The sequence below is a fragment of the Daucus carota genome, chromosome 5 (genome assembly GCF_001625215.2).
Source record: "Daucus carota subsp. sativus chromosome 5, DH1 v3.0, whole genome shotgun sequence".
NCBI lineage: Eukaryota > Viridiplantae > Streptophyta > Magnoliopsida > Apiales > Apiaceae > Daucus > Daucus carota.
In genome coordinates this window covers 32,764,991-32,788,175 of record NC_030385.2, presented here as the reverse complement: position 1 = coordinate 32,788,175, position 23,185 = coordinate 32,764,991, and the positions used below count along the sequence as shown (strand labels likewise).

General features: G+C 32.8%; 3 protein-coding genes across 5 annotated transcripts; 2 read left to right on the top strand and 1 right to left on the bottom strand.

The window, feature by feature from the left end:
- Nucleotides 1-894: 894 nt before the first annotated feature.
- Nucleotides 895-4,522, top strand: LOC108220008 (histone deacetylase 8). Its single transcript, XM_017393637.2, has 3 exons — nt 895-1,272; nt 2,247-2,827; nt 3,953-4,522. Exons 1-3 carry the CDS (start codon nt 999-1,001, stop codon nt 4,250-4,252), a joined length of 1,155 nt encoding a protein of 384 aa, XP_017249126.1. The 5' UTR covers nt 895-998; the 3' UTR covers nt 4,253-4,522.
- A 3,592-nt stretch (nt 4,523-8,114) lies between these two features.
- LOC108224129 (receptor protein kinase TMK1) lies at nt 8,115-12,112 on the top strand. Its single transcript, XM_017398698.2, has 2 exons — nt 8,115-10,841; nt 11,227-12,112. Exons 1-2 carry the CDS (start codon nt 8,420-8,422, stop codon nt 11,733-11,735), a joined length of 2,931 nt encoding a protein of 976 aa, XP_017254187.1. The 5' UTR covers nt 8,115-8,419; the 3' UTR covers nt 11,736-12,112.
- Nucleotides 12,113-12,386: 274 nt separating this feature from the next.
- On the bottom strand, nt 12,387-19,946 carry LOC108219896 (uncharacterized). 3 transcript variants are annotated; one of them, XM_017393463.2, is made up of 5 exons: nt 19,745-19,946; nt 14,781-15,037; nt 13,042-13,493; nt 12,723-12,807; nt 12,387-12,625 (listed from the first exon to the last, which is right to left on the bottom strand). In XM_017393463.2, the coding sequence occupies exons 1-5, from the start codon at nt 19,861-19,863 to the stop codon at nt 12,606-12,608; spliced, it is 933 nt and encodes a 310-aa protein (XP_017248952.1). In that variant the 5' UTR covers nt 19,864-19,946; the 3' UTR covers nt 12,387-12,605. The 3 variants fall into 3 exon arrangements, with proteins under 3 accessions (XP_017248952.1, XP_017248954.1, XP_017248951.1); XM_017393465.2 differs by adding an exon at nt 18,553-18,798 and having other exon boundaries at nt 12,387-12,807; nt 19,745-19,886; XM_017393462.2 differs by having other exon boundaries at nt 12,387-12,807; nt 19,745-19,945.
- Between the last annotated feature and the right edge of the window lie 3,239 nt (nt 19,947-23,185).

Below are 23,185 nucleotides of genomic sequence, written 5' to 3'. Positions count from 1 at the left end.
TTTACCATTTGAAGTGTATGACTTATAAGTTCTGCAATTATCCCTCAAGTCCTAAGTTAAACTTCTCATGAATTTCAGCAGAAAAAGTTGTCTGAAAAACACGTTCTTTTGCTGATGTCAGTAAATTCCAAGCATCTTTAAAAATAACTTGAACGCTCTTCAACTTGGTTGCCAAATGGTGTTTGTCAACAACTGAGGGCCATAATTTGCGACGAGATTTAGGGTCCTGGTCCTTGACAAACAATTGTATTATAATTCCAACTTTCAAATTGTCAATTCTAAATCGAATGATAATAGATGATGCCTCCCTTCTTATTTCTGATTAGACATTATCAAACCATGTTAGAATATAATATAAGATCCTGGAAAGAGCCATTCTCTAACACCTTGAGGTTTTAGAGTGACTGGTTCCTTGACATGGTATCAGAGCCAGGTTGGCAGAGGACTCAGGTTCGATCCCGGCACGAATGGCAAATTAATGCTCCAAAGATGAGCGTCCGTGATCCACTTTTCGACCCATAAATGGGCTCTCGAGTGAGGGGGAATGTTAGAATATAATATAAGATCCTGGAAAGGGTCATTCTCTAACACCTTGAGGAGTGACTGGTTCCTTGACAAAGCAACTACAAGCTATTACTTGAATTTCGAATGGAATGATGAATAGTACTTTGAAACAAATCTCAACAAACTAGCATGATCCGTGCACATCAAAATTTTAAATCTCAGTCATTCACCAACTCGCATATTTTTTGTTATTTAAATCCAAAATAATAATAATGCATATAATATAATAGATATTAATATGTAAAAATTAATTATAATAATTTTGATTAAAAAATTAAAACACTCTCCTACGCTTAAGCTTTCTGAAAAAAATAAAATTTCCATTATCACTGTCCTGCCTAATAGTTTGACTTATTGACTTGACAAGCAGCTCCGAGTTCTCCACACCAGTGACAAATTCTCAGTCCATAAACTTTATATCAGGATAAAAATCAATGTCGACTGCTACTGAAGCTCCATGTTCATCAGAAGATAGAAGAATCCATGTGTTTTGGCACGAGGGTATGCTCCAACATGACACAGGGAAAGGTGTGTTTGACTCTGGGATTGACCCTGGTTTTCTTGATGTTCTTGATAAGCACCCTGAAAATTCCGACAGAATCAAGAACATGCTTTCTATCTTAAAAAGGGGTCCCATTTCTCCTTTTCTTTCTTGGCATTCTGGGAGGCCTGCACTCATTAATGAATTGTATTCTTTTCATACTCGAGGTTATTTACTCACCACCCCTGTTTGTTTCACTATTTTCATGTTGGGTTTTCTTTATGTTGTTAAAAATTGAATCTTTTTTGTGATTACAATGTGCCCACTTGATTAAATTTTCTGTATTTGAGATTATATGCCACTCACTGGTGATTTTGGGCACATCTGAATTAGATTGGGTTAATTATCTAACTGGGCACTCACTTCACACCAATATATCATCCGGGGCACTCTCGAATTTTCGGTCTCATTTGAATCACCGTTTTCAGAAATTGTATCAGTCTTAAGAATGAAACGTTAAATTCGAAACCAAATCGACAGTTGAAGAACTGTCACTCATAGGGCTTTAACACAGTAGGATATAGAGATTATGTAGGTACAATTAATTGAATTTCCGCGTCCAAAAACTAGGTAAAATTGATGTGGAAGATATGGGTTATGAAGAACCTAATAATCCTTATATAGCCATTTTTTTGGACGCCGAAATTCAATTAATCATACCTACATTAGCCTACTGTGTTAAATCCCCATAAGTAACACTTCTTAAACTGTCGATTTGTTTTTGAATTTAACTTTTTACTTTTAAGACTGATACAGTTTCTGAAAACAGTGTTTCAAATGATACCGAAAATTCGAGAGTGTCCCGAATGATATATTGGTGTGAAGTGAGTGCCCAATCAGATAATTAACCCATTAAAGATTTGTGTATTAGGCAAAGTATCCTATTTTTAATTTGATTTTATATGACAGGAGTTAATGATGAATTAATGTCGAATAAAATTGATAGCTTTTATGTTTGAGGAACATTCGACATAAATTTGCATAATCTGTAATTGTTCCATCTTAAGTTGGAGGTTGTGGTTAATATTAAACAGTGGTTGATTGAAGTGCAATTAGTTTTGAAATCTTTTAAAAATGACTCTTGTTGATGGATGATTATGAAATTTGAAGGAGTATCTGATATGAGGATTCTGATTCCCAGAATATATTAATGAACTAATCGAAGCAGATAGATGTGGTGGGAGAGAGTTCTGTTCTGGTACATTTCTGAATCCCGGATCTTGGCATGCTTCTCTTCTAGCTGCTGGTACTGCACTGGCAGCAATGAAGCATATCCTTGACGGCTCTGGAAAAATTGCTTATACATTGGTTAGGCCACCTGGTCATCATGCTCAGCCCACTCAAGCTGATGGATACTGCTTCCTTAATAACGCTGGTCTTGCTGTACAGTTCGCTTTAGATACTGGTTGTAGGAAAGTGGTCGTTGTTGATATTGATGTTCATTATGGAAATGGAACTGCAGAGGGGTTTTATCGTTCTAATAAGGTTCTTACTGTTTCTCTTCATATGAATCATGGTTCATGGGGATCATCACATCCACAGAGTGGATCAGTGGAAGAAGTTGGTGAAGAGGAAGGGTTTGGTTATAATTTGAATATACCTCTGCCGAATGGAACAGGTGATAAAGGCTATAAATATGCTATGACAAAGATTGTTGCCCCTGCTGTTCAGAAGTTTGAGCCTGATATGGTAGTTTTGGTTGTTGGTCAAGATTCAAGTGCTGTAAGTACTAATTGTTTTTCTTATTTGTTTAGTTATGTTTTTGTTAGTACTAGTAATCTACTAAACTTGGATGCTCTTATTGAAGAAGTAGTATAATGCATGATCTCAATTTTAGCCATTGAAGAGATCTAGCAGAATCAGAAACATCAGAGTACTGAGAAAGAAATAAAAGGCCTTGGAAGAATAAAATTATTTACGTTCTTCTTTTCTATGATAGTCATTCTATCCAATGATCATAGAAAGGACTGTTGACCTGTTTTCCTCACTTCTTTTTAAGTAGTACTCTCCTCATTCTCTTTAGTTAGTACTTAAAACTTATTACTCTTCATTGAAATCTAAATATCTATACAATTCTTGCAGTCATATAGTTTCTAATTTGTGCTGATCCCTACCGTGAACCTGAGGGAAAATGGACGGATTCTAAGTATCCTCAAAAAAAATTTAGTCCCGGCACACACTTACCAGCGGTCTTATAGGTGTCAGTTTTTTTCTTACAAGACTTATATTACAGTCTCAATTATACTCTTCAGTTTCCTGTGTGCTAGAGTAACTTATGAATGACTGTATTCATAAATAGACGACTTACAAACTTTTGCCTTCAATGCCAAACCTCATGAATCTATCAACATATTTCTTCCTTGCCTAAACTTTACTTGAGAATAGTGTAATTTGAAAAAAAAAATAATTGGTACCATTGCGGTTGTACTTTTGCTAGAATTGAAGCTTGCAGGAAAAGAATAGTTTCTCAAATAGTCTTTTGGTAGAAGGTCCTTGGTTCAGTTCTTTCTAACATAAAAATATAGGACCTGTCAACTTTTTTATCGTTTCTTGTTTTAATGATTTATATTGTAAGTTTTTTTTTCTCTTACATTTATATCAGTTTATTCCTCTTTTTTTTCTTCACATCTTTACTTTTATGGGGTTTCTAGTTACAGATTATACTCCACTGTGTTATTAAAAATCAAGCTTATATTTTCTACATTTTGAAAATCTTATATATTTCACCAAGAATTTGGCCCCCTTCGCCAGAATTCCTGGCTCCATCTCGGAACCAGAGAGATGTGAAGGTTCTTCCGTTTCATATCAATAATTATATAGAAGTTGCTAACAACATCCGTGTTTCAGTTTGATCCAAACGGCAGGCAATGTTTGACAATGGAGGGTTACCGAGAAATAGGCAAGATAACCCGTAGCCTGGCTGACAAGCACAGCGACGGGCGTCTGCTAATAGTCCAAGAAGGTGGATACCATGTCACATATTCAGCTTACTGTCTGCATGCAACCCTTGAAGGTGTGCTTAATCTTCCACATCCCCTACTAACTGATCCTATTGCTTATTACCCTGAACAAGAGTCCTATTCAATTCAAGTAATCGATTCTATCGAGCAGTACCAGAAAGATGTCCCTATCCTAAAAGGGATATAATCAGATGTTACTTTCTTAGTTTCTTGTATTTCATCTGTTGCATTAAATCATATGCTTATGGTATTCGTATTACAGATGGTATTCTAGCTAATTTAGTGACTTGAATCATATAGCTTGTCAGAGTAATGTTTGCCAACAAAAGTTTCCCAAAGTAGCGGTAATGTTCATCATTTCTAATGTTCCCATGACTTTTTGGTCAAATGTTGCTGGGAAAGCAAAAGTTCTACTGTCATATTTATATAATACATTCTATTAAAGTCCCATTTCACATGCTTCTTGCCTTCTTGTGGACTCTTCTTTTGAAGCTTTTCATACCATTTATTCTTAGATGGATTTTGTTGGATCGTCCCCAAGTGGCAAAAACAATTTATGATATATGCCTGACAATTTGGTACGTAGCACGCTAACACGAAACGAAACGACACGAAAAAAATGGATATATGTTTTGATTTTTGATACACGAAACACGAATGTACACGAACATGAAGTTATACGATAGATTTCGTGTCGGATTTGAGTTTTCATTTTGAGTACACGAAAGTACACAAAATATTTGTACATAATTTTTATTATATAAATGTTATAATATATTGTATATATAATTGTGTAAAATATATATATTTATATGTAAATTTAAATATATATTAGAGATACATTAATAAATTTGTAGAGAATTGTATGCAAGTATAAATATATCATTCATATTTAGTAAAATCATACAGGAAAATATATATATTAAAACTATTTTTGATTAAAATTATACTAATATTTTAATATATATATATATATAATATACACGAAAAGTATATGAAAAATACACAAAACGTTTTGGATATGATACGGATTTCAAATTAGGTACACGAAATCAATAACGGACGGATACGGATTTCACGTTCTAATACATGAAAATACACGAAACAAAAATATACGAAACGAAATGATTGCCTAACTCTATATATCAAAATCATGTTTTATCATCTCTCTTTTTGTTAAAAAAGTTAAGCGCCCCATGTCTCACTCATCTCATTGGATGAGACTAATTTTCAGGTTATCACTTATCACCAGCAAATCGGAATCATTATGACTAATATCGTTAGAGTGCCACATTACTCAAACTATAAATTACAATATCTGGGAATATGTCACATTCTTCGAATTATAGTTACATCATATCTTTGAAATTATAAATTACGATATCATTTCTTATATATCGAAGATGCTGGAGCAGAGGTCATGTGTAGTAAACAATGAATGTGGCTAATGAGTTGTGTGACAAAGTATGCAATTGACAACTTGCTCCAAAGTGCTAGTCATTATAATCACATTTCTACCTTTCTTTTTCTTAATAAAGAGTTTAAAGCAACCTATTGGCACAGTTACTAATCTCTCGCACAACTGTAATTAATTAGTAATATTTTGGTCTTTAAATTGAAGAAAACACACCGCATTAGCACCACTAAACTTTATTTTACTTGCACCCGCGTCCAATTAAACTCCTTCAACATTTTTTATCCAAAACTTGTCATGGTTCTCTTTTTTCACGGGACAACATGTTCCTAACTCCCAGTATAGGAATATTATAATACATTTTGTTAAATAATATTAAATAATAATTTTTATACGCAGATACTAGAATATATATATATATATATATCTTCCAACGGAAATATGACTCCTTTCAAAATAATGTATCTCTAGAATTTTTATTTTTCAACCTTCTTTTTCTACATGTTAATATTTGTGTGTTAAAGATTAATTATCATTCTTAAATGAAACGGTGTGAATTCAAAACATAATATCACCCGAATTATCGTATCACATATTCACATTCTATTTTTCTATTTGTCACTTTTATTTTCGCACCGAGTTATGCTTGTGTTTACTTGAATGGCGCTGGAATTATGTTACTGGGGACAATCATGCTCATCATTTTATGTTTATATCCTTTCCTTTGTTCTTTTGTCGACGATTTATCTTTTGCCAGACAAAAGATAAGTATCGGTACCTTCGATTTCACCTTTATTCGATAGAGTTAGTAAAGAAAAACATTTATCTATATGTATGCATGTTAAAAAAATATATATTTTTTCCATCGAGATAGTTGTAAATTTCACTCATTTAGACTACTTGGTCGTGGAGTCGAGTAGTAATGAATTATGCTCATTTAAAAATAAATAGAAATTACAATTACCCTATTACTTTGGAAAATATCTATATTTGAACCTCGATCATAAATATATTAATATTGAGTATACATGAAATATATTAATACATATAAAAAAGACTTATAAATTTACCAAAATCCTAGATATGTACTTAAACTAACTTCTGATTTAAAAGTCAATTTCTGACTTAATTCTAATTTTTAACTCTAACTTATTATATAAGTAAATATTTTTTATTTTAAAATCGAAAAAAACTTAAAAGCCTTCCGATCCTTAAGCCTGCTGCATCACAAAAATATGGTTAGTATTTAATTATGGAGCATGGATCGGACTCCTTTTCTTTGTTGTCTTACCTTGTTGATAAAGCTTCGTGACAAGAGTAATAATTCTCGTGACAAATATTAATGATATAAATTCTGATCTGATTTAAAAATTGGTATATATAAGTGAAAGAAGGAACAACGCCATAATACCTTAACATGCGCCGATTTAGCGGGTAGTAGATTGGATGTGGGGCCACTCCTAAGATCTGTGCACATCACTGCTCCCCACCTGCAACAGTCATTGAATTATGGGCAATGCTAGAGACCCCAAATTTTTTCCCCAAAATTTGTTACCAAATGACGTGGCTAACAAGTGGCGAAATTTGATTGGGTGATTGATGAATCTGCAGGGGGGCCTCATTATTATGGGAATGAATGCACCCAATGAGATTTTGCCACGTCATTTGGGAAAAAATTTTGGGATAAATATTTGGGGTCCCTAGCATTTTCCTTGAATTATACTGTTTGTGTGTATAATTAAGTGAAAACACCTATTTGAGACAAGTTGAAAATTTTACGGTATTGAGAATCCTATAGTTTAATAGGCATGATAAATTATAAATAAATTTAGATTTTGTAAATATTATTATAAATAAATTTAAATTGTACTGGGATTTTTTTGAAATATTATCAAAATTTTAGTATATGAATTATTCTATTCATTTTAGCAAAAGGTCATGAGTATACTATGTTCATGTTTTTTATTTAAGGAGTTCTCTTTGTCCTGTTTGGAGAAAAAATGACTTTGTTTGGAAATATTATTATTTTGAGTATATTGTATTTTGTAACTCGGATTTTGCCTCAGTAGTAAATTAAATCTCATACTTTGAAACGTGACAGTTTGTAAATCTAAGTTTTATTTAATTTTTGATTTGTAACTCTGAGCTACATTTTGAAACTTTTAAAAATGTTCGTAATAAAAGAGAAGAAGAATGGCAAGTTTAAAGTTTCTTCATTCCTGAAATGCATACATAAATTTATGTATATGTTGACATGGACAAGTTGTACTGAATAAAAAAGTACCAGGCCCCTTGTCACGAAATTGATACTAGTTACGATCAAGACTAATAAATACACCTACAAGTACACACAATTTATTGTCCAGACAGACTATGAGGTCGTTTGAGTGAGCTTATAATAAGTGTTTTTTGTTTAAAATAAATAAATGGAGTAGAAGTTAGAAGCATGATAAGACTTATAAGTGATTAAAGTGTTTGAGAAATAAGTAAAAACCCTGAAACAAAGGTATAAGTGCTTCTTGACTTATTACACAAACGATACGAATAAGTGCTCTTAACTTATAATCCAGAAGCCGGACTTACACCCAGTAAACAAACACCCACTGTACTTGTATTGTATGTATAGAAATCTTGTACCGGGTTTGTATACAGACTCTAGAAAACCCCTAGTTTCTAGAAAATCTCCTCTCATTTGTTTTCTTGCATCAGGCCTTTTTCACGTTCTACTTCAGAATCACCACTACATTACTTCCATTTCACAATTATCTCTGTTGTTAAAACAAGAAAATTTTACTATTACTCTGAGGTTTGTTTTATCATTTGTTTTGATATATGCTATATGAGTATAATTTTCTTGATTTTAGTTATGTTTCTTTGTTAAATTCAAGAGCTGGGGAGTGTGAGATGTGATCTTGCAGTCATTTTATTCTGAGTCAAGTCATGGGTTGTGATCATTTTGAGTTTGGTATTAATATTTTGTTGTGGTTGTGTATTAGTTCACTTGTTTGTAGTCTCACCCACCCTGGTGATTTTGCAATTCTGGATGATTTTAGAAATGGGTTGGAAAATTCAGAGCTTCTGGAGTGGCCAAACAAGGGTGATGACCCTTGTGGCCCTCCTCTTTGGCCTCATGTCTTTTGTTCTGATGGTAGAGTTACACAAATTCAGGCTAAAAATTTGGGCTTGAAGGGGCCTTTACCTCAGAACTTCAATATGCTCATAAAACTTGAAAATTTGGGTCTGCAGAATAACAGACTAAATGGTACATTGCCTAGTTTTAGCGGGTTATCAGAATTGCAGTATGCATACTTGGATTTCAATGAGTTTGATGCGATCCCTTCGGATTTCTTTCATGGTCTAAGTAGTGTGAGGGTTCTTGCTTTAGACAGAAACCCGTTTAATGCGAGTTCAGGATGGTCTATATCTGATGAGCTTCAAGAGTCAGCTCAACTGACAAATTTTTCGTGTAGTGGTTGTAATGTGGTTGGACCTTTGCCAGATTTTTTCGGGACAATGCCATCTCTGTCTTTACTGAGGCTGGCAGAAAACAGAATATCTGGCAGTATACCGGAGAGCTTTCGTGAGTCCATGTTACAGATTCTTTGGCTGAATGGTCAAAGTGATGGAGGAATGACGGGCACAATTGATGTCATTGGTTCGATGACAGGACTGACTGAAGTATTGCTTCATGGTAATCAGTTTTCTGGGACTATCCCTGAAAGTATTGGGGATCTAACATCTTTGCAACAACTTAACCTTAATGGGAACAAATTTGTTGGCTTGATTCCGCCAGGTTTGGCAAATTTGAATTTACGGAAATTGGATTTGAGCAACAATATGCTTATGGGTCCGATCCCAAAGTTTAAAGCTTCTAACGTAACTTATTCTTCAAATTCGTTCTGTCAGTCTGATCCTGGTGAGAAATGTTCTCCTAGCGTAGATGCATTACTAGATTTTCTCAGTGCTTCTGGGTTCCCTCCAAATTTGGCTTCTCAATGGTCTGGTAATGATCCATGTCAACAGCCCTGGTTGGGTATCGTATGCAACTCAGAGTCCCAGGTTTCTCGAATAATTTTGCGTGGCTTCCATCTTAATGGCACATTAAGTCCTTCACTTGCAAATTTAGATTCTCTACTCGAGATTCACCTTGATAGGAACAATCTAAGTGGCACAGTCCCCTCAAATATAACGAAGTTAAAATCTTTGCGAGTGTTAGATTTAACCGGAAACAATTTTGCACCTCCATTGCCAAAGTTTCATGATAACGTGAAGATCATAATAGATGGCAATCCTCAATTAGTTGCTGCAAAAGGTGGGCAGCCACTTGTTGCTCCACTTGCCCCATCTCCGGCTACTAGTCCAAAGGTAAGTCCAAGATCACCATCAAGCAATTCCTCGGCAGGTAATGTTGATTCACAAAAACCAGACAGCCCACCTTCCCCATCCAAAGCTTCAACTTTTGATTCACCTGATTCTTTCACACAGAAGAACGAGTCAAGTAAAGGCAAGAAAGTCAAGTATGTCATTGTTGCTGCCTCAATTGTATCTTCTATGACTCTAATTGTTCTTACAGCTCTTTTATCTGTATATTGCTACAAGAAACGCAAAGACTCTAAGAAAGCTCCTGGTGCTTTTGTCGTACACCCAAGAGATATATCTGGCTCAAATAACATTGTCAAAATTACTGTTTCTAGCGACATGGATGGGTCTTATCAAACTGGGTCTAACTACGAGCACAGAGTAAACGGTGGATTACAAAATACCCATGTAATTGAGGACGGAAATGCAGTCATCTCCGTTCAGGTTCTTCGCAAGGTAACTGATAATTTTGCACCAAAAAATGAACTTGGGCGTGGAGGTTTTGGAGTAGTATACAAGGGAGAACTAGAAGATGGAACCAGATTGGCAGTTAAAAGAATGGAAGCAGGGGTAGTTAGTAACAAAGCAGTGGATGAATTTGAAGCTGAAATTGGTGTTCTTTCCAAGGTTCGACACCGGCATCTAGTTTCGCTTCTTGGGTACTCTGTTGAAGGCAATGAGAGGCTTTTGGTCTATGAATATATGCCTCAAGGGGCTCTAAGCATGCATCTCTTTCGTTGGAAGAAACTAAATCTAGAGCCCTTATCTTGGAAAAGAAGGCTTACTATTGCTTTAGATGTTGCCAGGGGAATGGAATATCTTCATAATTTGGCACACCAGAGCTTCATACATCGTGACCTGAAATCTTCAAATATACTTCTTGGGGATGACTTTAGAGCAAAAGTTTCTGACTTTGGATTAGTAAAACTGGCCCCTGATCGAGAGAGGTCTGTTGCAACTAGGCTTGCTGGAACATTTGGATACCTTGCACCGGAATATGCTGGTAAGTATATATACTATTCTTCCCTTTGTCCAGATGATTTTGTTTTAAATGCAGTTCTGTTGATGGAGCAAATATACATGTTTGCTTCCCAGTTTCCGTGGTGTTGTATACATTTACTAATGCTTTTGTGCCCTTAAAATAAACTATTTAGTAATCAAGTTTACATGAAATCCCTGTAAAAGCCTGCGTACTATGCATGGCCCGTGCTTGTATGGTATAACCAATGCCATCTTCTGAGTTACTGGTTTATGTAAAATAATTGTTTAAATCTGCCTAATGCATAGTCGTCGTGGTATTTAGGCAATTATCTCTTTTTATAGAAACATTGCAGTAGTATCATGTCTTATGCCTATTATATTTTTACTATTTTTCTTGTAATTTGTAGTGACAGGCAAGATCACAACTAAAGCTGATGTTTTCAGTTTTGGAGTTGTGTTAATGGAACTTTTAACTGGATTAATGGCACTTGATGAACAACGTAGCGAGGAAAGCAGGTATCTCGCTGAGTGGTTTTTACAGATAAAACCGGACAAGAAGAAGCTAAATGATGCTATTGATCCAACTATTGACGCAAAGGAAGAAATTTTCGATAGCATTTCCATTATAGCTGATCTGGCCGGACACTGCACTGCGAGGGATCCAAATCATCGGCCAGATATGGGACATGCAGTTAATGTGCTGGGTCAATTGATTGAGAAGTGGAAGCCTTTTGATAGTGAAACAGAGGACTATTCTGGCATAGATTACAATCTACCTCTGTCAGAAATGCTGGAGGGATGGAAGGAATCAGAAACCACTAATTCCAAAAACTCTGATTTACAGGATAGCACTGGAAGCATACCAAATAGACCAGCTGGATTTGCAGATTCCTTTACATCTTCCGATGCCCGATAGTGATAGTAAGAGTATTCTGAAAGAAATTTGTTTCTTGACTGCTTTCTTTGTAAATTCAGTCTTTCATATGAGTTTCAATGTTGGGTGCTGATACATGTACATAGTTGTACACTGTATCTGCATTCTAGTTTTGTGCGCAAAATATTGCCATCTTTCCAGCGTCTTAAATCACAATGTAGTATGTGCATGTCATGCACAAGGGCTTACAACTATAAATGTGCATGTATCACTGTTCTTGTTTTTTCCTTGAAAAAATTTGGTGACCTCGAGACCTATCTCGTAGTCTGCCTGGGCATTACATATCCAAGATAGTAGAGTTTGTGTGTTTCTAAGCGTGCAAGATATGAAAATTATGAATTTCAATCATGTTTTACCCATTCAAGTGGCGGCTTCTTTTCTTTGAGTTGCTGAAAGGTTTATATAAAGCTTGTTTCTGTTTCCTTGAATTGGAAAGGTTCTTGTGATAGTGAACACATTAAGGTTTAAGCTGTAGTTGATAACAGCTAGTCTTCTTTGTATAATAAAGTATGTACCCCATGGAACCAGCACTCACCTATGTGGTCTTATATGAAAATTCTTAGTACGAGTCGCTTTTCAATTTTAGATGCTGACCATCTGAATTATACAACAAATTTAAAAATAATAACCCAATGGAACAACAGCTCACTTTCGACTTTTGGATGTTCAACATCTTTATTATACAACAAGTTTAATAATAATATGAAGTAAAACTGAAAAAGGACTTCCAAAATTATAATCTGTAACAAAAGGCGTAATTTACATAATAAAGGTAGTTTCTTTGACCTGGTGACACTTAGTTCAGCCCCATAAGTTTCCTTGTCTTCCCCACAAACAAATCTTTGGACTTTATTAAACCGGGGATAAATCCGCTGAGGGTTAAAAATGGAAATTCAGCCACTCCATTACACCTACCTAGTGTAACAATAGCAATGGCCTTTGAAGTAGGCTCGTAAATCGACATTTTACCTTCATTTCCTCCAGACATTAATATCTTGATGTTATTCGCCACAACTGCAGAATGTTTTTGTGCCAGATACCCCTGTTTCATTTCCTACATTGAAATCACAGTTTCAGCTGACTGCAATATGCAACTATACAAGATATGTTACAGAATTTAGGCAGTTGAACCTCTTAGAGCGTTCAACTAATCACGTGTAATTGTACTGAATATTATTAATTAAACATATAAAAAATTTGGTCCAAAATAATTTTAAGATTAGAAGAGAATGATGTATGTAGGAACGGAAGTGGTATAGAATAGAAAAGATATCTGTGCAAGATGTACCTTAAGATCTGTAATATCACCAATTGCAAAGATATTCTTGCAGCCCTTAATTCTGAGGTTTGCATCTACTGCTAGCCTCCCAAATTCATCTAAACTGTCCCTCAATACAGTCTCTTTTAGCCATTCTGAGGCCAGTGGTTTCCCAATGCACAGGAAATGGCTATCTGCTTTGATTGTTTCTCCAGCTGAAGTTTTATAGTCTTTGCTTCCATCTGCAAGATTACTCAAATTGACTTTCTGATTAAATTTCACTTCCACATTTTTCGATGTCAACCAGTCTAGAGTCTTCTTGGCAGCTTTAGGTCCAAGCACTTCCAGCAATCTAGATCCATTATGCACCAGAGTAACCTTTTTCTCAGGAAAATCAACCGCAATTTCCCCAGCAAGTTCTACACCAGTAGGCCCACCTCCAACAATCAGTACGGACTGGGAAGATTTTATTTTTTCATTTTCTGCAATAACAGTATAACCTCAAGTTCAAATATAAATGCAAACGTATAACAACAAAGTGACTTATGTGAAAAGTTTAAGCTTCGTGCATATATTAATGTGTAAACCATCATGTTCCCACTTTTTACAATGATCATCAGTAAAACATTTCGCATCTGGCAGAATACAACACTGAACACTCCAATTCGTTCTTAAATTGAACATGCATCATTAATCTGACTAGTTTATGACCCATGTCAAGCACGTTTCAATATTTGCTTAAAAAATTAATATAGAAGTATAAGTTAAATAGCTTTAATTTAAAACTAATTTGTTATCAAATTTTTTTGACAATGTCTTGTCTTTTTTACTATATGTTGTAACATGCACAATAGTTGCAATGATAATAGTGACACTGACATCATTATCGGGGAAGTTTGCGTTTTCATGACAGTGTTACTCCCACCTTCTTCGTCTTTATCGCAATCTTGTGGAGGACGGGGCTTAAATTAAATTTTGTATTAATATGGATTTTGTTAATAATATCAACATGACTACTTATTTATTTGACAACTAAAACATTATCGGAATTTTACAAAGTTGTTTCATAAATTAAATTGTTTAAATTTTAGAATTTTAAAACGAATAGTTTTGTTGGCGATATAATTATGTTGGTCGGATAGTCATTACTAAGAAAATCCTAGTCAACATGGAAATTTTTTCATAGCAGTAATTATTATTAAATAAGAAACATATATGGACAACTTATTTATTTGATAACTAAAACATAATAGGAATTTTATAGAGTTAATTGTTTTATAAATTAAATTGTTTGAGTTTTAAAAATTAAAACGAATAATTTTGTTGGCGATATAATTCTATTAGTGGGATAGTCGTTATATTACAAATCCTGGTCTTTCCATAGTAGTATAATAATAATTATTATTAAATAAAAATTGATATGATGACCACCAAATTTTGGTATTTTGGTATTTGGTACTTCTGATGTTACACTAAAAAAAGGGTTACGGTTATTAACAAAGGGTATAGATTCTAGAGTCAGAAGAAATATGCAGGGTCATTTTAAACTTAACGATTACCAAGTTTTATTTTGGAAATAAAGAAAAGTAAAGCGAAGGAATAGGGGTTAGCACACTTGCTATGAAATGCCAAACACTGGACTAATGCCTATATGTTCTGAATTCTAATCAACGGAAACCCTACTCACCAAAGTTTGGATTGCTTCAGCAGTTCAAATATTTATTATTCTTACCAGTATGAAAGTAGGTCAGCGAGCCTATGAGTGTTACCTGACTGGTACTGTTTAAGTCTCTCTGTTCTACTTTCCGGGAACAGATCTTTGTGACCAGAAGCTATGACAAGATAGTCATAGGAAATTGAACGACCATCAGCAGTCATGACTTCATTTTCTTTTACATTGATAGCTTTGGATGTAACAATATTACCATTTGTGAGGTAATCCTTGTGGTAGATTACTGATCTCTCAGCAAATGATGGCTCTACCATTGCCCTCAAGTTTGCCCATGGAATCTCAAAATATTCTTTTCTGCATTCAATTTATCAAAATTTAGTAGGCTTAAGAAAACAGAGCTATAAGCTCACATATATAGATTTCATTTTGTTATCTACTCACTCAGCAATTATTTTTATAATATATTATCAGGAAATCATGTCAACACATGCAAAGTAGAACTTGTAAAATTCGTTATGTCCAGTTCAAGTAGGTACACCAAACCAATGCATTAATTAAAGAAAAAGAAAATTTAAGTCTTCAAATAGTTCGATCTCAAGTATGATCACGACCTACCATAACGATAAATAGGAACATCTGAAGTTTACAGAAATGTACTTTAGGCGCTTTATAGAATAGGAGGCTGCTTAGAACGTGAAACTTATCAATTATTTTAGAACCTCTTGATGCCTGAAGTTATACGGTATACATGATCGCGTTTAACTCAAAGAAGTATTGGGTGCTCACACTGGATGCTAACAAAAAATGCAAGGATATATGTACTAGCTACATATATGATGTGTATATTATCCCCAGACTAGCTCAAAGGAAAAGGACACATTGTGATGCCGGGCTAAAAAGGACTACAAATTGTGGTATAGAACCCATCGCCACAGAGAAGTAGAAATTCATCAACATAGAAAGATACACACATTATATACTAGCTACATATATAATGTGTGTATTATCCCACAGACTAGCTCAAAGGAAAAGACACATTGTGATGCTGGGCTAAAAAGGAATAAAAATTGTGGTATAGAACCTATCGCCACAGAGAAGTAGAAATTCATCAATATAGAAAGATACCTCCACTTACTCGGCAGTAAAACAATTTATATAATGATAAGAATCTAATTCTAATTATCTAGTCTATACAGAGTTGTTAAAATATGTTTCAAATTCCAGAATATTTCCGATAAATAATAAAAATAATTAATTCCAATTTTTTTATATCTAAAAAATAATATAATTCAAAAACTAGTTTCATTATTTTCTGCTCTGCATCACATTATTCATAATCAAGCAATAGTTTAAGGCCATTGTATATGAGGCAGCATCCTGAATAACAGTATGTCGGTAGTACATTAACATATAGTTTCTTCAGCGAATATCTCTATGCTTTTTTGTTTTAAGACAGAGTCACAATGTGCCTAACTTTATTGGCAATTTTGGCATTGCAACAAAACACAAAAGCAATCCTTGCCATCTCTTTTAGGTCCCATATACCAAAACTCCTATAATTTTAGTGGGCTCAAGTACCATGTACTACAGGGGAAGGTAAAATTTATAGCTTAACTACCCTACTATCTGCCTATCTGGATCAAGGTTTCTCTTTGCGTAGAAAGGTAACTTAGGTGGCTAGTGGGAGTAACAAAAACAGAGTGTAAAAATTCAATTGGCATAAATCTAATTGCTACTAAATTGATCGCAAGGCTAAGAAAACAAATAATAAAACAATACAAGTGCATTGCTAAATTCTTAATATTTACGTCATAACTCCGTTCATATTATTTTTCTTTGTTGAATCGAGAAATCCAACCACCATAGTACCTAAATTATAATATAATTCACATACATTCAAGCCTGGAATGAGATTTCAAGTTGGAATTTAATTTTATGGGGAATCACAAATTAAGTCAATGAGAAATTAATCTGGCGGAGCAATCAAGATTAACTTAAAACTGAATTTTGCACTAAAATGGAAAATTTCAAGACCTGCTAATTTATTTATTTTTATTTTGCTGAATCTTACTAAAATATATTATATCTAAAAAGCAATCAAAACTATCAAATACAAACCTCGTCAAATGGCTTCTAGTAACAAATCCCCGGCACTACAGATCATCCAATCACAATCACATCCCAACCTAACCAGAACAATCTAATCCGTTAAACTCATTACCATTCAATGGCTTCTATGTAAGTAGTAATATATCTGTGCCATTATATATCAGTCAATAAGAATCTCATCCTAACACACCCAAAACCAGATCTACACTGTTTAACTCATTCCAATCCAACGGCTTAATTGCACGATCTGCACCCCAAAACTTCCACAAATCAAATCTCACATCTACATTCATATATATACACACACACAATCACACCCTTTATCTCATCATCTCTCACAACTTTCATTATTCTGTAATCAGAAGAAACACTGTAGTGCATTCCTCTATGTAAGTGCTCATATGTGTTATCTAATTCAATCATATACAATTGTAAAAGATTCCATTAGATAACCCTTGGAACTTTTTCCTTGTGGTTGAGTCTTAGTTGATTACACAATCGACTATAATATCTCATCTTCAACCATGACGAAGGGCTCCAAGAGTTATCAAAGATGGACGAGACGAGTTCGAGCAATGAGAATGGATGACGAAAGAGTGTACAGATTTAATCAAGCTTTACTGCCACAGCCCAAAATTTATACAAGTGAAAAAGAGGCAAAATCGTGATACTTAGCTGAATGAGTGACGCCGGAAATGACTTAAATAGATTTAGAAGCCTAGAAACTGGCTGAACCAGTTGTTTGTCATTTATCTCAGAACATATTAATATTAAAATTGGCTTCTTATGAAAAAAATTGATATTTATTCAAAAGTGTACACAGACGCACACACACTAGCTTTTAACTCGTGCGAAGCAAGGGCTGAGATAAATTATTTTTGCTATTTTTTAATTTATTAAAATTATTATTCATCTTATTACTTTCATAATAGATTTTATTAATGTGTCTTGTATTGTCTGATAATAATATTTATGAAAATTAATATTATATATATTATCAACTCAATACTTTTTTAACCTAGTTATTTTATAGCGGTGCAGAATGATTATTATGTATGTTTTTTATTTATCAGTTTGGAAATTTTTTTAAAAACTCCATGATATAAAAAGTAGTCTTTTTGTTCAATTTTAATATGTATACGGTTAGGACAGAAAAATACGGGGACACGCCACGGTGGCGCACCCCGTACGTTTGAAGCCCCACCCTCGCGCATCCCCGCACCCGAACGTATCTAGTGCGCAGTTCGGTGGGGGGCTGCCGCACCCCTGCTTACCAGTCTTAAAGTAATCACTGACAAATTATCTTAAAGTTCAATGCTATATCAAAACCATATTGTTTCTGTAATTTTCTTTCGATTAAATTTTAACTTCCCAGATAATCACTAAGAATCTAGGATATATTCTAGGCGACTATCGATATTTAGAACCATCAAAATTAGCATAGGTGGTTAGGTAATGTATATGGTTGATGCAAATTGTATGTCATCATGATCTTGGTGGTCATTAATTCTAAGTTTGCTCAAGTTTCACTATGTTACAACTTACAGCTAGCAACTGTTCAAAAACTAGTAGTAGTAATCAAGGTGTACATACAATGATTGTCAATTATGTCAAACCCTAAAACCTTAAACATATACAAAATGATTAAACATATATCATCAAGTCCGTGAGGTAAACAATGGTATCAAATGCGATTTTTTTACTGTAAAGATGTTACTAGAACCATGTTTATATGAAGATTTTGTAAATCAGAAACTAACCTCAGAGCAAGTAACCAAAATCTGAATCGATAAATTCACAAATTACGACTCGCACAAAATCCAGATCTAAACCATTAAACTCATTCCCATCGGATGACATCTAGTAAGCAATCCCCGTAAACAAAAATCTACGATTAAACCACATCCAAATCCACCATAAAGCAGATATACACTGTTAAACTCATTCCTATCGCACGGCCTATCTCCGTGATCCAGACCCCCAAACTTACACCAATCAGATCTCACCTACACACATATATATACAAAACAGTAAAACACACTTGTATCTAATCAATATTTCTCACATCTCTATTCTATTTTCCTGCAATAATTAGATATAGTGCAGTCACACCAATCTACTATTTCTAATAAGTAAGTGATTGTATGTGTGTCCTAATTCAACCACATCGCTGTAGCTTTCTTCCTCTTCTTGTCTGTCCCGTAAATCAATTCACTAATGTAAAAAATTTCATCATATCATATATCACACAGTCGAGTTTAAATTCTCACTCCTCAACAATGACGAAGTGCTCCACATATATAACTTCAGTTTAAGCAACAAAAATGACAAATATAGAAGGATATACAATCTAGTTTTGCTATCATCTCTGTATTCGATTGGGATTTTAATGGATTGTTTTTAGTCTATGGATTTTAATGGATTGTATGAGATTTTGATTTTGTGCGGATTCTTGATAAAATGTCGCAGAGTTGATGGGATTTAGGTACAATGCTTCAAAATCCCATTGATTTTGATGGGATTTCAAAAAACTTAAAATACACTGAAGAATGCCACAAAATCCATCATTCTATGAAATGAAAAAAAATCCATCAGCATTTGAATACCATCAGATTTTAATGGATTTTAAACAATCCCAATTGAATACCATCGGATTTTAAAGCATAATTTAAAATCCCAATTGAATACCACCAGATTTTGTAGCATAATTTAAAATCCCAATTGAATACCTCAAGATTTTAATGTATTTCAAACAATCCCAATCGAATACCCTCGGATTTCATGAATGCAAAAAAATGTTTTAAAATCCCAATCCAATACACCCCTCTTAATCTTATTAATAAGCATATTTAAATGTATAACAAGTTGAAGCAACTTTACTGGAAAGTGAGAGATAATATGATAAACCCTAAAACCCCAAATATAAAGAGGTTAAAAAGAAATGAAACATACGGATCAATGAGAGTGAGTTGAGAAACGAATTGCAGAGACTTAGCAGCTAAAGAACCAGCCACACCACCGCCGATAACCACCACCTTTTTCCCATTTCCGGTTTCTTGTGTTCCGGCCATCTAATTAGCTGTATTAGCAGTGTCTGTATGTGTAAATATTCTCCCGGGATACTTTGAATTTATTAGATGGAATTTCTTGGAAGATAAGAAAAAAACTCCGTCCAACATTCTTCTTTACCTATATAATATTTAGAAAGAAATTTTTTTTAATTAATTCATGAGATTATACTGGAAGCAAAATTTAGGGGCTTTTTTATTTAAATATTTTCTCTTTTTTAATCAGTTCATTAACTACTGATAAAATCAGATATTATATAAAAAATAATTAATTATATAAATATTGTGCATTTAAAACGCAATAGAAATTTTTTGATTATAAAACTTATATTCTCTTGAAGATTTGTATTTAGATATATAGGTATCATGAATTTAAGACGTACTGAAAATTTTTGATCCTTAATATTTATATAATAATTTGATTATGTATTTCTAATATTAAATTTGTAATTCTCTTTTCTTTTTTTTTTAATATTTATATAATTTGGTTATCCTTAAGATTTATTTAAATTAAGTATGTATTTCTAATTTACAATTAAAAAAATAACTAAAAAAATGTGTCGCCTGAAACACTAACTAAAATTGAAGTGTGAGACTAATTAAAATTCAAGTGTAGCACTTTCGTACGTTACTTATTTCGTGTAACCCCTCCAGTCCTCCGACATCTATACTATTATATACTTATATATAATAAGCGTAAGGAAGATAATTTGGTCGCATGGTCCTCTGGTTCAAAAGCTTATCATCCATTGGATTTCATATTGAACAAATAAGCACCGTTAGATTGGAACAAAATTAAATTCTGTTCTATAAGGAAACTGATATTTACTTGCATGTTTATAATTCTTTTCTAAATCCAAAACAAATTCTGTCTTTCATGTCTTTTAGGTTTTTTTTAATCCAAAATAAATGTTTCCTACCAATTTTAATTGTATAATCGTATAAATCGCACCGTCACAAAATTATTTTTATCTAATATATTTTAAAATTAATATGCCCGATTTATGTGAGGAACGAATACTAAAACGTTTTCTTAATCCAAAACAAATTCTACTATCTTATTGCATGTTTATGATTCATCTTCTTAGTTCAAAATAAATTGTGTTTATCAATTTTAATCTCGAACCATAAAAATTTTTAGAAAAATATTTGAATCACAGTATAATAATTCTAATATAAAATATATTTATAAATATAATCTAATAGGAGTTGGCGTCACATATTCTACTTAAAAAAATTTAAAATTTGATAGAAAGAATTTAATACTTTGGCATGATACATATAATTTTAATTTATTATTTATAAATTTAATTTTTCACACCATTTAAAATATATTTTAAAAATTTATAAATAATTAAAAAGCTCCCGTGCCTTGCACGGGCTATAAGCTAGTACTATTAAAGCCAAAACATTAAAAATTTGGTCGGTCGGTACTTGGGCCTAATTATGGGCCTATCTATACAAACAATTATCCCTTTTTACTGAAACATATTATCTTTTCTATATTTTCTAATTAAAACATCTTATAAATTAATTAAATTTATAATATATATGATAAAATAACAAATATATCTATACTATACTATTAAAGCCGAAAGATTAAAAGTTTGGTCGGTCGGTACTTGGGCCAAAATACGGGCCTATCTATATAACTAATTATTCTTTTTAATTTGGACCAAATTACGGGCCTATCTATATAACCAATTAATAATTCTTTTAAAATCGTCGGTACTTGGGTCAAAATACGGGCCTATCTATATAACTAATTATTCTTTTTAATTTGGGCCAAATTACGGGCCTATCTATATAACCAATTAACAATTCTTTTAAAATCGAAACAATAAAAGTTTGGTAGGTCAGTACTTGGGCCAAAATACGGGCCTATCTATATAACCAATTATTCTGGACCTATCTATATAACCAATTATCTTTTTTAATTTGGGCTAAAGTACGGGCCTATCGATATAACCAATTAATCCTTTTAATTGAAATATATTACCTTTTTTATATTTTTGACTAAAAAACTTAATCTTCTAAAATAACATTAAGAAACATGGTAATTACTTTTTTTTAACTAAAATATATTATCTTTTCATAAATTTTCTAACTAAAAAATTAATCTTTTACAATTAATACGAACATGGGCGACATATTTATACGTAAAGATGTGAGCCAAAAGTCTAAACGTCAAATAATAAAAAATAGAGAGAGTATTATTATATTGTCGGGCGGTCGGTACTTGCACCGAAGTACGGGCCTATCTATATATAAAACCAATTATTCTTTTTAACTAAAATAAATTATCTTTATATATTTATTAGCTAAAAGAACTCAATCTTCTAAAATAATATCGAGCAACATAGTAATTGTCTTTTTAATCAAAACGGGTTATCATTTTTAGATTTTCTAACTAAAAAATCAAGTTTTTACAATTAACACGGACGTCATATATATTAAAAATATAATTATTAATAAATAACATGTGATATTATTAAACCAAAAATACATTAATAACATTATTTTTAAATACTCTAATGATCTCACATTAAAAAAAATATTACAAATCTATCATATACTATATATTATTACAATATTAATAAAGCCGAAATAAAAAGTTCACTTGGTCGGTCAGTTAGTAAAGTTGGTGAATGGGTTGGTATTCGACCCACGGAGCTCTTGAATTTATAACATGTTATACTATATTTTTTTTATCATTTATTAAACCAAAATATTAAATTCAAATTAGTATGATGGGTCGGACGGTCGGTATTTGGTTTCATGCGTCTCTTTAAACTATAATATGTTTTATACCATATTATGAATTATTAATAACGAAATATTAAAAAGGTTGATTGGTTAGTTTATATATGAGTTTATAGGCCTTCTTAAATTATAACATGCAAAAAAAAATATCTTAACATTCTCATTAAAATATATATGTTCGACCTAATATTTAATTAGCCATTTGACGGACTTAACTATGAAGAATTTATCCAACTGCTAAATAAAATATTTATTTAACCACATTATTCTATCATAATTTTATTTTTACAATAAAATTAGAAAAATTTAAGATATATAAAATAAAATAACAAATATGTTAACCGCCCGTGCATTGCACGGGTTACAAGCTAGTTTACTATTAAAGCCGAAACATTAAAAGTTTGGTCGGTCGGTACTTGGGCCTAATTATGAGCCTATCTATACTAACAATTATCCCTTTTAACTGAAACATATTATCTTTTCTATATTTTCTAATTAAAACATCTTATAAATTAATTAAATTTATAATATATATGATAGAATAACAAATATATTAACCGCC

What these genes read in the sequence shown, in the direction of transcription:
- LOC108224129 (XM_017398698.2), top strand. Translation starts at nt 8,420, where the DNA reads ATGGGTTGTGATCATTTTGAGTTTGGTATTAATATTTTGTTGTGGTTG. An exon ending in CCTTGCACCGGAATATGCTG is followed by an intron (nt 10,842 to 11,226) that starts GTAAGTATATAT and finishes TGTAATTTGTAG; the next exon opens with TGACAGGCAAGATCACAACT.
- LOC108220008 (XM_017393637.2), top strand. Translation starts at nt 999, where the DNA reads ATGTCGACTGCTACTGAAGCTCCATGTTCATCAGAAGATAGAAGAATC. An exon ending in GTATTCTTTTCATACTCGAG is followed by an intron (nt 1,273 to 2,246) that starts GTTATTTACTCA and finishes TCTGATTCCCAG; the next exon opens with AATATATTAATGAACTAATC. An exon ending in TTGGTCAAGATTCAAGTGCT is followed by an intron (nt 2,828 to 3,952) that starts GTAAGTACTAAT and finishes TCCGTGTTTCAG; the next exon opens with TTTGATCCAAACGGCAGGCA.
- LOC108219896 (XM_017393462.2), bottom strand. Translation starts at nt 19,863, where the DNA reads ATGGCCGGAACACAAGAAACCGGAAATGGGAAAAAGGTGGTGGTTATC. An exon ending in CAACTCACTCTCATTGATCC is followed by an intron (nt 15,038 to 19,744) that starts GTATGTTTCATT and finishes AATTGAATGCAG; the next exon opens with AAAAGAATATTTTGAGATTC. An exon ending in ACTTAAACAGTACCAGTCAG is followed by an intron (nt 13,494 to 14,780) that starts GTAACACTCATA and finishes CTGTTATTGCAG; the next exon opens with AAAATGAAAAAATAAAATCT.